Source organism: Nannospalax galili, unplaced genomic scaffold (assembly GCF_000622305.1).
Source record: "Nannospalax galili isolate Female #2095 unplaced genomic scaffold, S.galili_v1.0 scaffold809, whole genome shotgun sequence".
NCBI lineage: Eukaryota > Metazoa > Chordata > Mammalia > Rodentia > Spalacidae > Nannospalax > Nannospalax galili.
In genome coordinates this window covers 2,714,247-2,730,122 of record NW_008360015.1, presented here as the reverse complement: position 1 = coordinate 2,730,122, position 15,876 = coordinate 2,714,247, and the positions used below count along the sequence as shown (strand labels likewise).

The following is a 15,876-nucleotide window of genomic DNA, read 5'->3' as shown; positions in this document are numbered from 1 at the left end:
AACAAAATATATATCTAGTCAAGGTTTATCTGAGAATATTTGGTTTTTTTTACCCAAGCCTTATCTACATAGCACATGGTAAGAGAGAGGACCAGACTGGTGGAACTAAACTTATTGGATGTTTAACAGCCATAGCTTGAGGCCTGTATTAATGTGGTCAGAGGGCCTTAAAGGACAGTTTTTGCCCCTTGCCCTCCAAGGTCGACTACATTCCAGGGGACTATGGAACATCTCTTAAAGTGTCCTGTAACTGTAATGAGTCACCTGTCCTCTTGTTCAGGGAAGTCATGGAGACCCCACGAGATAGCCTTGAACTAGTGTCCAGTCTACAAAGAAGAAGGTCAACTCAGAGGAAACACCTCATCCATGCTTCCAAATGAAGCCAGACATGGTAGAGCAGGACATTTGACTTCTCTTCATATAGATGGAACTGGTAAAAGTAAGGAGCCAGGGGCTCCTTCCAAGCCCATGGGACCCCTGAGGAACAGATCCTCAAATGACCTTAAGTATAAAAATAAATTGACGTATTTGGACTAACTGTATGGTCTTAAACACCCCCAAAGGAAAGTATAACCAAAGAGTAAAGTCATCAGTATATTTCTTTAAGAGTTCAAGGGATTACACTTCCCAGAACATTACCAATATAATTTAAAGATAAGATTCTGGGAAGAGTGGCTGTATGTAATTTGACCCTAATCACACATGGCTTTCTGGAGGGCTAAAGTATACAATCTGACAAAGGCTAGGAAGAGAAGGCATAACCCATACTTGGTAAAGGCTATCCAGTGTGCATATCCTCGGGTCATACATACACCTCAGCAACCCCTCTATCTAGAAGCCTTTGAGAGGGAACTGACACTGATTCTAACTACTCTAACAGTTATCAAAATACCTGAAAACAAATCCTGAATCCATCATCCTAGAATCCAGCCTTGAAAAGACGTTTCTCTAGTTCCCCGTCTAGAACTTGTAATGCTAATTACTCTTGCCTTTACTTCTCCTTCATGTCTTCTATTCACAACTCAAGGACTTCCTTTTCCCCTTAGAGATAAAAGTTATGCTATTTGGGAGTCTTTTAGATGGACCCACTGAAGGGGTACTCCAATTGCCTCACTCTGTGTCCCTGTTCAACATGGAAGAAGCCACAGCAGTCTGCATCCTGATTCCCTATTGGCAATTTGGGTAACCTCTTCAGAGGATGGTATGATATCAACTGGGCTTGTCGACAGCTATGCTCACTCAATAAAGGACTGCCAAGCAGGGTCACTGGACCCTCACCTGAGTATCCAGCCACTCTTCCCAGACAACTAGTCCAGCCTTGGAAGACAAAAGAAAACTGAGGAAGAACCCAATAGAGGGATGCTTTTGGAAGCCCTTGTCAAGAAACTCCAATGGACTCTCATATGAACATTTGAAAATTGCCCTGTTCTGACTTTTTTCTAGTTCCCTGTCTAGAACTTGTAATGCTAATTACTCTTGCCTTTACTTCTCCTTCGCATTTCCTATTCATGATTCAAGGACTTTTTTTCCCCTTAGAGACAAGAGTTATGCAATTTGGGAATCTTTTAGATAGACCCACTGAAAGGGCAGTCCAATTGCCTCACCCTGCATCCCTGTTCAGCATGGAAGAAGCCAGAGCAACCTGCGTCCCTATTCACTATTGGAAATTTGAGTGACCCCTTCAGAGGATGGTGTGAGAAGAATAGGAGGTAGGAATTGGCGGCTAGGCAGTTAGGGTAAAAAGACCCCAAAGAAAAATAGCCAGTTTCTTGGCTAAAAGTCAAAATGTCCTTGGGCCTCTTAGCAACATGCTCTGTTCCAAAGGCCAAAACTGTTAAAAGTATTTGGGAGCTTGTATCTAATCCTTAAAAGATTTTAGGGTTACCTCTTCAGAGGGGGGAATGTTAGAGTAGCCAAAAGCCCCATAAAAATAAATAAATCAAATAAGAAGAAAGAGAAAAAAACTATGGAGAGCATATATGAAGATATCTGACATTGACTACTTGTATCCACACATGCACAAACAGGAACACACACACACACACACACACACACACACACACACATGAAGGGAAAGACAGAGGGAGGGACGGAGGGATGGAGGGAGGGACACAGGGAGGGATGGAGGATGGATAACCGCAGCTAAGAGGAAAAGAAATCAATTCTTGGGGATTACTAAACCTTTAAAATTTACTCTTTAGAAGCCATTTCAAGGCATGTTTATCTGGAAGTAGAATGTGATCCTTTAAAATAATGACTGTCTTTAACATAGCAGTTTTTTATAAATCAGTATAATTTTCAGCTTGCTTTATTTGCTCATTTATCCTTTACTGTCTTCAAATTTTTAAGTTAAAAATAAATAAAATATTTTAAAGTTAAAAAAAAGAAATTCTTCATGAAATACACAAAAATTCAATTATTTATCCCCCCAAAAAAAGTGTTCTGGCTACAGGGAAATGGAATAGAGGCATGGTGCACAGGATCTGACTTACCAGACTTGTAGGTGGGCCAGGCTGTGTCAGGCTGATCAGGAGCCAGGGGAAGATGGCGGTGGGGACAACCTGAAGACAGACTTAGCAAACTATACGCTATAATGTTTAGCTAGTCTGGACCAGGAAGGTAGTCCAGAGATCTGAGGCAGAGGAATTGTATAGCAGGGGATGGGGTGGGAAGGGTAGATTGGAAATGTTGGTGCTACAGGAGAATGGAATCTCAAGTTACTTTTGTTGGGTATTTTGCCACAGCAATGGAAAAAGTAACCAATATACCCTTATACTGATTTCCATAGCAGCTGGATCAGTATATCCAACCAGCCAGTATAATCATCCCTCTCCTCATAATCTCACCATCATTTCTTGATGTTTGTTCCCCTCTTAAATAATATCTTTATTACTTCTTTGAAAGCATCATATAATGTATTTTGATCATATTTACCTCCTTCCCCCAGGTCCTCCCAGATTCACCCCCACCTCCCTAGCCACCAAGTTCATATCCTCTATTTTTTTGTGCCCATGGAGTACAATTTGTGTTGTTTAAACACTTTTGGGTATGGGGCCATCCCCTGGGGTGTAGTCAACCTCCCAGCAGCAATCAATTGCCAGTAACTCCTCAGCTAAGGGTAGGTTTGCATGCCCACCTCCTCTCCATTTCCATGCTAATCTCACAATGTAGTAAGGAAAACACACAAGGAAATACCCAATACTGTTAAAGAGTAGAGCGAATAATCGAATTTCGGCCAGAGGAACAAAGAAGTCCAGGGTAGGAAGTAACTTCACTTGTTGGAGGTGATTAGTGAGGAATGACTCTACCACGTTGCTGTTGCAGATCTTCCAGGGCACATAAGGACCTCATAGGAACAAAAGCTCACATTTGTAAAGATCAACAGATATAGTTTCTTTGAATTTAATGTATTTGGAATGAGAAAAGCCAAAAAGGCAACTGAAAATCAGAGAAAATTTAATGCCAATGGATTTGTTTGAGTTTCCAAAAGAATAAATACTTACAAAGAATATTATTTCAAAGGTCATAGCATAGGGTGTTCATTAACTTTTGACGACGCCCAGGTAGAGTGGCCACCTCAGACTTCTAAGTTCCAGCAGAAACAGGCGGCCTCTTCTATTGACTACAGCCCTGGCTCCTCATCCTTTGCCAGAAGATAAGCACTGCAGACTGACTGTCAAGTGGGCACAGTAGGGGAGCCTAGCAAGACTCCGCTGGGAGGAAAACTCCAAGGACAGAATTACTGAGGAAAGCTGGGATGGACCCAATCCTGAACCTTTCCATAGAAGCCTGGGTGCTGTTGGCTACCAGCCTGGTGCTTCTCTACATGTAAGTAACTGTTCAGGCTCCTCTCCTTTCTGTACCTAGAGTTAGGGTGATTTTGAGGCCCCTTTTTTCTTTATCTGTTAGAAGATGTAAAGAGATCATGAATTAAACACGGGTAGTTCCTATGCATCCTACACAGTCTTTCCCAGGAAAGACTATCTAATCCTGTGGCTAGGAGGGTTTTGATAAGATTTGCTCCTGGGATGATGTAGTTGACTCTCTGCACCTTGAGCAATTAGTAGTAATTCTGTGATGTGACAAACAATTTTGAGGGCTGGAGAGGTAGCTCAGCAGTTAAGAGCACTAGCTGCTTTTGCAGAGGACTGGGATTTGCTTCCCAGCACCCACAAGATGGCTAACAACTATCTGTAACTCCAGTTCTAGGCGATCCAATGGGCTCTTCTGACCTGCATGAGCATTGCACATCACAGGTGCACTTACATACATGTAGATAATATACTCATACACATAAAATAAAAATAATAAATAAAAATATTTTTAAAAAACAATTGCCACTGTGCTGGTCAATTTTTTTTAACTTTTACAAAAACGTTATTGAGAATTTCATACATGCATATAAGATGTTTTGATCAAATCCATGCCCACTCCCTCCCCCCAACATCTCTCATATCTACCCATGACTTTTTTCTTTTTCTTTTCTTCTTTCTTTCTTTTTTTTTTATTTTTTTGAGACAGGGTCTCCCTGTAGCCCCAGCTGTCCTGGAACTCACTATGTAGACCAGGCTGGCCTTGAACTCACACAGATCCACCTGCCTCTGCCTCCCGAGTGCTGGGATTAAAGGCCTGCCTCACCACACATTAGAGTTGCTTTTGGCAACTCTAATATTCCCCCCTCTGAAGAAATAACACTAAAATCTTTTAAGGATTAGGTACAAGCTCCCAAATACTTTTAACAGTTTTGGCCTTTGGAACAGAGTATGTTGCTAAGAGGCCCAAGGACATTTTGACTTTTAGCCAAGAAACTGGCTATTTTTCTTCGGTGTCTTTTTACTCTAACTGCTTAGCCAATTCCTACCTCCTATTCTTATCACACCATCCTCTGAAGGGGTTACCCAAATTGCCAATAGAGAATTGGGACGTAGACCGCTCTGGCTTCTTCCATGCTGAACAGGGACACAGGGTGAGGCAACTACTAAAAGACTTCCAAATTGCATAACTCTTATCTCTAAGGAGAAAAGAAAGCCCTTGAATTGTGAATAGGAGATATGAAGAAGTAAAGGCAAAGTTCTAGACAGGGAACTAGAAAAAAGTCAGAACAGGGCAATTTTTTTCAAATGTTCATATGAGAGTCCATTGGAGTTTCTTGACAAGGGCTTCTAAAAGCATCCCTCTATTGGGTTCTTCCTCATTTTCCTTTTGTCTTCCAAGGCTGGACTCTAGAGTGATGGATTCAGGATTTGCTTTCAGGTATTTTGATAGCTGTTGAAGTTAGAATCAGTGTCAGTTCCCTCTCAAAGGCTTCTGAAATAGGGGGAGAAAACAAATTTATCTGTCATTTTAGAATAGCTAGTTGTCTCCCTTAGATACAGGTGGGCACTACAGTATTGAAGACCAAGATTTGAAGTCTTACAACTGAGCAGCACTTTCTGGTTAGGAACAAAATCATCAATGAGAAATAATTGTCTAAATAACTTTTTATATAGACTTAAGCCTAGTGTCTGGGATGTGTAATCCCTGGAACTCTTAAAGAAGTATACTGATGACTTTACTCTTTGGTTATACTTTCTGCCCTAGTTTGTTCTTCACTGCTGTGACAAAACACTCTGACCAATATGAACTTGGGGAGGAAAGGGTTTATTCAGCTTACAACTCCCAGGTTGCAGTTCATCAGGGCAGGAACCTGGAAGCAGGAGCTGGAGCACAGGCCATGGAGGAATGCTGCTTACTGGCTTGCTCCCCTGGCCCCTGCTCAGCCTGCTTTCTTATGCTACATAGGCCCACCTGCCCAGGGGTGGCACCACCCACAGTGGCCTGGGCCTTCCCACATCATTCATCAAGAAAATGCCCTCAGACATGGCCACAGGCCAGTCCAATAGAGGAAATTCCCCAATTGAGGCTCCCTCAACCCAGGTGTGTCAAGTTGACACTAAAGCTATCCAACACAATTGACCCCTTGTCAACTTGACACACAAACATCACTATTAAACCATAACTTTCCAATTTCTGTCCCCAAGATATTATGTTAATATCACAACATAAGACAGTACAACCTTAAAAACCCCACAGTCCTTAAAAAATCCAAACACATAAAATTTCAGTCTCTTTTTAAAAGTCTCAACTGTGGGTGGGCTTCTATGAAATCAAAAACAAGTACTGTCTTATTTCAAAGGGAAGAATTGGGCACACCTAAGCAAAACCAAAGTCCAGCAAAGTAGCTCAAGGCTGGATATCTGGGATTCACTCATGATCTTCTGGGTTCCAAAGGGTACTGGCAGCTCCACTGCTCTGACTCTGCCGTCCACCACACAAACAGCTCGTCTCGCAGACCCAGGCCAGCTCCATTCCACACTTACTGCTGTCCTTGGTGGTTGTCCCATGGTCCCAGCATCTCCAAAAAGCTGGAGTCTCCACTGAAACTGAGGCTGCACCTTCACCAATGGCCTCTTCTTGCCTCTTGGGGTGCAAAGCCTCAGAATCTCTCCATGATCCCTTCAGTTCTGGGGTCTTTGCTGCAACTGAAGCTACACTTTTGTTGTGGGTTCTCCTCAGGCCAGCTGTGAAGACCCTGAACTGGATCAGGTCCCCTGCTGATTGGGGTGGGGCAAGAGGCATAGAGTCATGACACACAGACCCCGGGAGTCGGGTAGAAGCAAACACTAGGCAAGGTGCTGCAGGCTCATTTAATGCAGGAAGGGGCAGGCCTTATATTTCCCTTTTCTCCGCCCCCAAGTCCCTTTAGTCAGCGTATCATTTTCTGATTGGTCCGCACCACGCAGTCTGTCAGCAGTCACTGGGCTCGTGAGCAGGGTATGGAGGCGCAGGCTCATTTTGGCAGGCTATTTGCAGACCAAGAAGTGAAGTGAATTATCACTGAATCCCAGGGCTCTGGGTCCACGCCATCTTTGGAGGCCTCCTGCTACATTTCTACCCCTTTTCTTTAAAAATGACTGTCCAGCGAGAGCCTGTAGGCAGCTCTGCCTCGGGATGACTCCAGGATCATGGACTATGCCTGTCTTAGGTTGTCCTATTCGGGCATGAACCTTACCCGTCATTGGAGCATGGGCATACACGTCCATGTCCTGGCTTAGGTTGATTCAGCCCAACAGGAGCTTACCCGTCTTTGGCTACCAGCCCTCCAAGGGGTATTGTCCCAGGGGATCAGTCGAGGTGGGGAATTATCTGTAGGAGGCCTCGTACATTTGTGCGAGCCAAGTCTGTCGGGCTGCATAGGGTGGGTTGAAATCATCTTCATGTGTTGCTCTGAGGGCCTGATACACTGAGTGACTGACTTTTTTCTGACTGTGGGAACAAAGAACAAGGCATTTAAGAAGTAGAAAGAGAAGAATAATTATGCCTGTCAGGAGTAGGTAAGTGACGATCCAAGACAGGTCACACGGTGCTTTTAGATTAGACCAGATTTTCTCTAAGAACCCTGAATTGATGTCCAGCATGGGGGCGCAGGTATAATTTAGAGCAATCATTTGATTAGTTAGTAATATAGAGTAATTAAGAAACTTTTGATTCCAGTGGCTGTGAATATAGTGCACAAGTTGTAGGCACGCTTCAGTAATATTCTGTACTTTATAGGGGGTGAGACAAAGTGACCTAAAGTGAGGGTCACAAGCTAGCAGAGCCATGTCTTTGGTAATTGCCAGCTCTTCACTTAAGAGATCAATTTGTTGTTGTAACACATTAATTGCCTAGTGAAGACGCTGATTGATAAGGGACTGCGTGTGAAAGGTAGAGGAGGTTTTGGACACGGCTTCGTTGAGTATCTCCACAGTAGTGGAGGATTGAGTGATAGCCACTGCAGTGGTGGCGGCCGACCCTAATGCAAGGATGATGGCTAAGATGAGAGCAGCAGTGACCCCGAAATCCCATTTTAAGCAGGGGGCTTGTGACAAGGCTGTCTGCTCTATAAGGGTGACAGCATGAAAGTGGGTTGCATTGGTGACTGGAATCCAAAGGGCCATGGATTCATGCCTAAAGAGAACTATGTGAGCTGGATGGTTTCAGCAGGCCGCCAGCACACAGATGGTGTTGGTATCTGAGCAGTTGAGTTGTCCCCAAGGGTCAGAGGTAACATTGGCTAGCAATAAGGCAAACAGGGGCCACACGCAAATGGGGGTGGGGGCCAGGATGTCGTGTGATCAATGGATGTAAGGATTTTGGTTTTGGCACAAGTAGAGGGATTGGTGTTAGTGTAAGTGCCGTTGGAAAGCTGAAGGCCCTGTTGTGCCAGTAACAGCCTCATGTCCATGCAGGCATGCAGACCACAGAGGTCCCAGGTACCGAGTATTGATTCGCGGTTGGTATGGGAGATCTTAATGCTGCAGGGATAGGTGGGGGCCAGTTGTCTCCAAGATCCTAGGGGGTGATTAGAGGAGGAGCAGCTGAAGCAGCAAAAGGGAGGGATGGTATGCTTGGGCTTAGGATGGCATCTCTGCCATGGTATAGGGAGTGCGAGGAAAAGGGGTGCAAGGGAGCATATGCATGGGCAGTTGGGAAGCGGTGGGCATAGAATGGCAGGGCAAAATGGGGGTGGAGGGGTGGCAGTCCCCTCCACCTCCCCTGTTGTTATTGTCCCCAGTGCAGTGAGGACCAAGGTTACATCGTTGTTGTCGAAGGTAGGGGAAAGGCCCTGGAGTTTAAGCATGTAACCCGAGAAGGCACTGCCAGTATAATCTTGGACGGTCAGGTTGAACAGCCCAATGCATGCGGATGTGTTGTTGGTAGTGAAGCATAGAGAGTTATTTAGGGGCCAGGAGCCATTGACTGATTCCCAGGAAGTAACTGGGTCCATGGTGGGGAGGCCAAGCATAGAATTAGATGAATAGAGGGTGGGGTAGGCTGGGGAATGAAGCGATAAGGGAAAGAGTATAACAGGGTCATTAGTGGGGAGTGGTTGAGGATTGAGAGAGTCCATAATATCTGTCTCATTTCCCCTCTTGTGGGTGGGGCTGAGGGGTGCCCTGGGTGGAGTTTAAAGGAGCGGAGTCTGGTTGAGACTGTGATCTACAGTCTTTAGCCCAATGGAACCCTCTTTTGCACTTGGGGCAGCGAGTCTTGGGGTGGGCTCTTCCTCTTGGGCAGTGGTTACAAAGTGGCCAAGCCCCCCACAGTTCCAGCAGCCTTCCCATGCACCAAAGTGGGCAGGTTTTCCTTGAGACAAAAGAGTCTCTAAGGAGGTAGTCAAAGCCTCAATAGGGCCCACCCTAGGGTCTAAGTCTCTAGTAGCGAGTACCCATTTGTGAATGTTATCATTGTGGACAGGCATGATAGCATTATGAGTAGGGATGTTTAGTCCCTCCCAAGTTAATCATTTGATAAGCAACTCTCGGGTGGGTCCAGACTCCACCCTCTGCTCTACTGCTCTACTGACATGGGTAAGGAAGTCCGTGAAGGACTCCCCTGACTGTTGAATCAAATTATGGAAAAAGACTTGTGGGTTACGGGGGGAGCAACATTTAAGGGCCTTAAAGGCCAAGTCAGAAACTTGTTGAAAATAGGCATGGAGGCCAATAGTATACTGTGAGATGGGGTCAGTATGTTGTCCACGTCCTGTGAGCATGTCCAACGTAATGTTGAGGCCATATTGGAGATTGAAGCATGCCTGGTTTTCAGCCTGATCATCATAGGCTGCACACCAGTTTAGAAAGACTGAGGGTTCTAAGACTGCCTTTAGTAAACTATACCAATCATAGTGGGTTTGTAAATGTAAGAACCACTGGCGAAGAACCTGTTCAAAATATGGGGAGTCAGGGCCTGATTGCTCAGCTGCCTTGAGGATAAGAATGAGGTCAGCAGGTGGAGTGGGCAGCCATGGATGCTGTGCCACATCAGGGCCAATGTTAACCGGAAATGCAAAGGCGGGTGAGGCTTTAAGAAGGGCAGTCTAGGAGGGAGGGGCACGTTAGCAGGGGAAGGGGCACGTTAGCAGGGGAAGGGGCAGGATGGTTATGTGGGGGGAGAGAGTAACTCCTTCCACAGGTAATGGGGCAGGGGAATTTCTGGGCATGGTAGCTCTAGGAGAGTATCCTGAGATATAGGCAAAGGAGCTCCTTCCTTATTGGAAGTGGGCACAGAGGCACCGTCCACCTCCGGGTCCAGGAGGTCCAGGGTCAAGGTAATAGCCGGATCTACACTAGATTGCTCCTGGCAGTGTTTGTTGTGGGCCAAGATAACTTCCTCAGGAGAGGAGGATTTAAGGCTAGGAATGATAGCTAGGAGGATCTGTACAAACGATGTAGGGGGAGTGATCCCTAACCCAACCTCCGTTTTTTGGGCCAGGAAGAGGACCCGCATCCACATGTCAGGGTCCCACATGTTTTCAGGGGAGACCCACGGAGCCAAATTAGTGGCTTCATCCCAAAAGTGTTCGATATCTTTTGGTTTCACTTTCAACCCTCTGGTTTTAAGGAGCACCTTGAGTGCTGCTGTTTGTGGTTCCCTGCATTGTGGTGGTAAATTGCCCATTGTGGGAGGGTCTTGCGAAGGGGAATTCCCCACAAAAGTAGAAGACAAGGGTGACTACCAAGAGGGCATTGTGGGAGGGTCTCGCGAAGGGGAATCGCCACAAAAGTAGAAGACGAGGGTGACTACCAAGAGGGCACAAAGGAAGCAAAGAAGCACTGTGAGCCACTCGGATGTAAACTGCCCCGAAATGTAAAGTGTATCAGACCCAAATGTCTTGTTGTTCAGTGAGGGACTTCTGGAGGCTGTGTCCCCTCCAGCCATATGCTCACATAGTGTCTCTGGGACAGGCAACAGGGTGACCCGAAGCCTTGGCTCTGAGTTCGGGGTGAATCAGCCCTTATGTAAACTCACCAGGACGAGCTGAGAGGGGGGAGGTGCCAATGTGGGCTTCAGGACCACGCGGCAGAGTGTGCCTCCCTGATCTAACAAACTAGTCCAACAATAAAAATGACAGACAGGGTGGAGGGGACAGAGGAGGGGGCTACTCGCTTACCCTCAAGCAGCCGAAGAAACAGACAAATCAAGGCCAAACAAACCGAGGTTCTGGGTGTCACCAACACTGTGGGCGGAGGTCCCTGTTCAGGCACCAGGTGTTGCAGGTTCTCCTCAGGCCAGCTGTGAAGACCCTGACCTAGATTGGGCCCCCTGATGATTAGGGGGGGCAGGAGACACAGAGTCATGACACACAGACCCTGGGAGTCGGGTAGAAGCAAGCACTAGGCAAGGTGCTGCAGGCTCATTTAATGCATGAGGTGACAGGCCTTATACTTCCCTTTTCTCCACCCCCAAGTCCCTTTAGTCAGCGTAGCATTTTGTGATTGGTCTGTGCCACGCAGTCTGTCAGCAGTCACTGGGCTCGCGAGCAGGGTACGGAGGCATGGGCTCCTTTTGGTGGGCTATTTGTGGACCAAGAAGTGAAGTGAATTCTTGCTGAATCCCAGGGCTCTGGGTCCGCACCATCTTTGGAGGCCTCCTGCTACAAGTACCATGTTGTTTTAATGACTATAGCTCTGTAATATAGTTTAAAATCAGGCATAGTAATTCCCCCAGTATTGCTCTTATAAGCTCAGGGTTGCTTTGGCTCTCTGTGGTCTTTTGATGCTTCCATATGAATCTTAGGATTTTTTTCCCAATTCTGTGAAGAATGCCATGGGGATTTTGATTGGCATTACATTGAATCTATAAATGGTTTTTGATAGGATTGTCATTTTCACAATATTAATTCTTCTAATCCACGAGCATGGAAGGTCCTTCCATCTTCTGATGTCTTCCGGCTCTTCTTAATCACAGCTTATTCTTCAGCCCCAGCCGACCAGAACCCACAGATTCTCAATCCAAAATCTCACACGAACAGCCCTGATAGTCTCTGTTTCCCTTTGAAGCTTCACAAGCCAGGCCTCCATCATCTACAACCCTTTCAGCGCAACTATTCCAAGCTCCACTGCAACAAACTCTGAACACGCAATGGCTTTTCCAGCCCAAAGTTCCAAACACTTCCACAGTCTTCCCAAAAACACCAAGGTCAGGTCTGTCACAGCAATTCCCCACTCTCGGTACCAATTTCTGTCCTAGTTTGTTCTTCTTTGCTGTGACAAAATACTCTGACCAATACCAACTTGGGGAGGAAAGGGTTTATTTAGCTTACATATCCCAGGTCACAGTTCATCAGGGAGCCCAAGGTAGGAACTCAGGGCAGGAACCTGGAGGCAGGAGCTGGAGCACAGGCCATGGAGGAATGCTGCTTACTGGCTTGCTCCCCTGGCCCCTGCTCAGCCTGCTTTCTTATGCAAAACCAGCTCACCTGCCCTGCGGGGGCACCACCCACAGTGAGCTGGGCCCTCCTACATCACTCATCAAGAAGATGCCCTCAGACATGGCCATAGGCCAGTCCAATAGAGGCAATTACCCAACTGAGGCTCCCTCAACCCAGGTGTGTCAAGTTGACACTAAAGTTATCCAGCACACTTTCCTTTGGTTGTTTAAGACCATACAGTTGGCCCAAATAAATCAATTTATTGTTACACTTAAGGTCATTTGAGGATCTGTTCCTCAGGGGTCACATGGGCTTGGGAGGAGCTCCTGGCTCCTTTCTTTTACCAGTTCCATCTATGTGAAGATAAGTCAAAGGTCCTGTTCAACCACATCTGGCTTCATTTGGGAGCATGAATGAGATGTTTCCTCTAAGTTGACCCTCTTCTTTCTAGACTGGACACTGGTTCTGGTCCATCTCGTGGGGTCTCCATATCCTACCTGAACAAGAGGACAGGTGGCTCATCACAGTTACAGGACATTTTGAGAGGTGTTCCATCGTCCCCTGGCACTGGTTGATCTTTGAGGGCAAGGGGCAAAAAACTGTCCTTTAAGTCCCTCTGACCAGATTAGTATAGACCTTAAAGTATGGCTGTTAAACATCCAATAAGGTTAGGTCCACCAGTCTGGTAATTTTAATTATCCTGTGCTATGTAGATAAGGCTTGGGTAAAAAACCAAATATTCTCAGATAAACATTGACTAGATATATATTTTGTTCCTTAAACTAGTTGACTAAACTGTGATCATAGAATTATTAAGATTATGTGTATATTATTTTTGTCTTATCCTTTATATATCATAACAAACCTAAACAGACCTTCATCACTTGTTTAGGCTTTCTCATTTTTTCTATTTTGGAAAATATCTCCATTCCCATATCCTTTTAACATCTTTTACATTCTCATTTTTTAAATAATTATGAGACATAATAACACTAACAAATAAATTTTCCATCAGTTGTGAAACTTCTTTTCCTGGGGATGCTAAGCAATGCTTATTCCCTTTTAAGATTCTAGTGTCAAGCCAACATTTCATTAAAGTTTTACTGGGGAGCCAATGAATTTATTGAGCTTACTCACCGAGATAACTGAGCAGTTGCTGAGGTATGTGTATGACCTGAGGGTTTGCACAGTGGATAGCCTTTACCCAGCATGAGTCATGCTTTCTCTTCCTAGCCTCTGCAGATTGTATACTTTAGCCCTCTCCAAATCCAGGAGGCTATGTGTTATTAGGATCAAATTACATACAGTTGGCTGGGAACAGTGGCTGGAGACTCCAGTAAGGGTCCAATGACCCTGCTTGGCCCTCCTTTAATGAATGAGCATAACTGTCATCAAGCCCAATTGTGACTATGTTTAACAATCAGTCTCAGCTGAAGTCATGATAATGGTAGTTATTTCATGCAGAAGGGACTGCTGTCTAGCATCATCTTATTAAAAGGACCTGGAATTTAAAAGGCTTGGTGCTAGGATCCACATACGAGGGAGAACAAACGTCCTTTGTTTTTCTGAGTCTGTGTTACTTCACTTAGTATAACAGTTTCAGGATCCATCCATTTACCTGAAAATTTCTTTATTTCATCTTTCTTTACTGCTGAATAGAACTCCATTGTGTAAATATACCACATTTTTTTAACCACTCATCAGCTGAGGGGCACTTAAGTTGCTTCCACCTCTTAGCTATTATGAAAAGAGCAGCAACAAACATGGTTGTACAAGTGTTTCTACAATAGGATGAGTCCTTTGGGTATATGCCAAGGAGTGGTATAACTGGGTCATATGATAGGTTCAGTTTTAGGGGGTTTTTTTGTTTTGTTTTTTGGTTTGGTTTTTTTTTTTGTTTTTTTTTTTTTTGGTCTTTTTGAGACAGGGTCTCCCTGTAGCTCCAGCTGTCCTGAAACTCACTATGTAGAACAGGCTGGCCTTGAACTCACAGAGATCCGCTTGCCTCTGCCTCCCAAGTGCTGGGATTAAAGGCATGTGCCACCACACCTGGCAGTTTTAGTTTTTTAAGAGTTCTCCACAGAGAGAGGTTGCACAAATTTGCATAGAGGTTTCCATAGAGGTTGCATAAGTTTGCAATCCCACTGTGCTGGTCAATTTTTAACTGTCAACTTGTCACAGCTAGAAGCACCTGGGAAGAGAGTTTAAACTGAGAAACTGTCTAGATCATGTTGGCCTGTGGCATGTCTGTGGGGAACTGTCTTGAATTCTAATTGATATAGGAAGATCCAGCCCATTGTGGGTGACATCATTCCCTAAACAGTAGGTCTGTAACTACATAAGACAGGAGAAAGTAAAATGAAAGCAAGCAAGTATGCAATTGTTCTGTCTTTGCTCTAGGCATGGATATGAGAGTTCCTGCCTTGACTTCTCTGAAATGAGGGACTGTAACCTGGAATCATAAATCAAATAAACTCTCCTAAGTCACATCTTGTCAGGGAGTTTGGTCACAGTGATCAAAATGACAGTAGAACAGCTACCATGGCACCCCAAGCTTTGGAAAATCTGAGACTAGCCAAGTTGTGCAGACGTTTTTCTCATTATCTTTGACTTCTCTTTTATCGGCACTAAGAGATGTGTGTAAGGCTTGTGCCCTGTGGATGCCAATGTTTCTTGCTCCCCTTTCTCCCGTCCTCCAACCTGATTTACACCAAGTTCCACAATATATTCCAGGCATGATGGGAGGGGTCAGTGTCTACTCTCTTTTCTATAACCCTCCTCTGGAACACTGGTTCCTTCTTGAAACTCAGTCTTTCATCTAGCAGTATGGAGAATCCACTTAACACTATCTGTTGTTTGTGTGTTTGTCTGTTGTTAACAGAAAAAGACAGCCCAGCCTCCTAGTTTTCTCGGCTTATGTATCCATAGCCCCTCCCCTTCATGCAGCTAAGGTCAACCAATTGGGTGGGAGAGGTAATGGGCTTGACTCCTTCCACAGAGCGTGGGAAGGAGGTAGGACTATTACTTGTCGTAGGGTCAGAGGAACTTCCGGGTCACACCTTCCATACTGAATTTTTGCACATACAGTTGATGCACACAGGCAATAAACTAATTGCTTTATGACTGGCTGTGCTGAATAGCTTTAGTGTCAACTTGGCACACCTCGGTTGAGGGAGCTTCAGTTGGTGAATTGCCTCCATTGGACTGACCTGTGGCCATGTCTGTGGGGCATCTTCTTGATTGAGTGATGTGGGAGAGCCCAGTCCACTGTGGGTGGTGCCACCCCTAGGCAAGTGGGCCTATGTTATGTAAGAAAGCAGGTTGAGTAGGGGCCAGGGGAGCAAGTCAGTAAGCACTGTTCCTTCATGACCAGCTCCGGTGCTCCTGCTTCCATGTTCCTGCCCTGAGTTCCTATCTTGGGCTCTCTGATTAACTGTGACCTAAGAGATATAAGACAAATAAAACCTTTCTTCCCCAAGTTGGTAGTAGTCAGAGTGTTTTGTCACAGCAATGGAGAAACAAGCTAGAACACTGACCATCTTGAAAAATAAGAACCTGGCTCACATTGTGATTATCAGATAAACATCACCAGGTGAAGGTTCAGATCAACTGAGAAGAATGGACTACAAATGAGGCCTTAG

The 15,876-nt window shown here is 45.3% G+C and overlaps 1 protein-coding gene across 1 annotated transcript in view; it reads left to right on the top strand.

Annotated features, from left to right (window-relative positions):
- The first annotated feature begins 3,584 nt into the window (after positions 1 to 3,584).
- Positions 3,585 to 15,876, top strand: part of LOC103726480 (cytochrome P450 3A25-like) — a 39,583-nt gene continuing 27,291 nt past the window's right edge. Inside the window, 1 exon segment of the mRNA XM_008824075.2 lies at positions 3,585 to 3,828. Coding sequence (XP_008822297.2) covers positions 3,758 to 3,828 — 71 coding nt within the window. The 5' untranslated portion in view covers positions 3,585 to 3,757.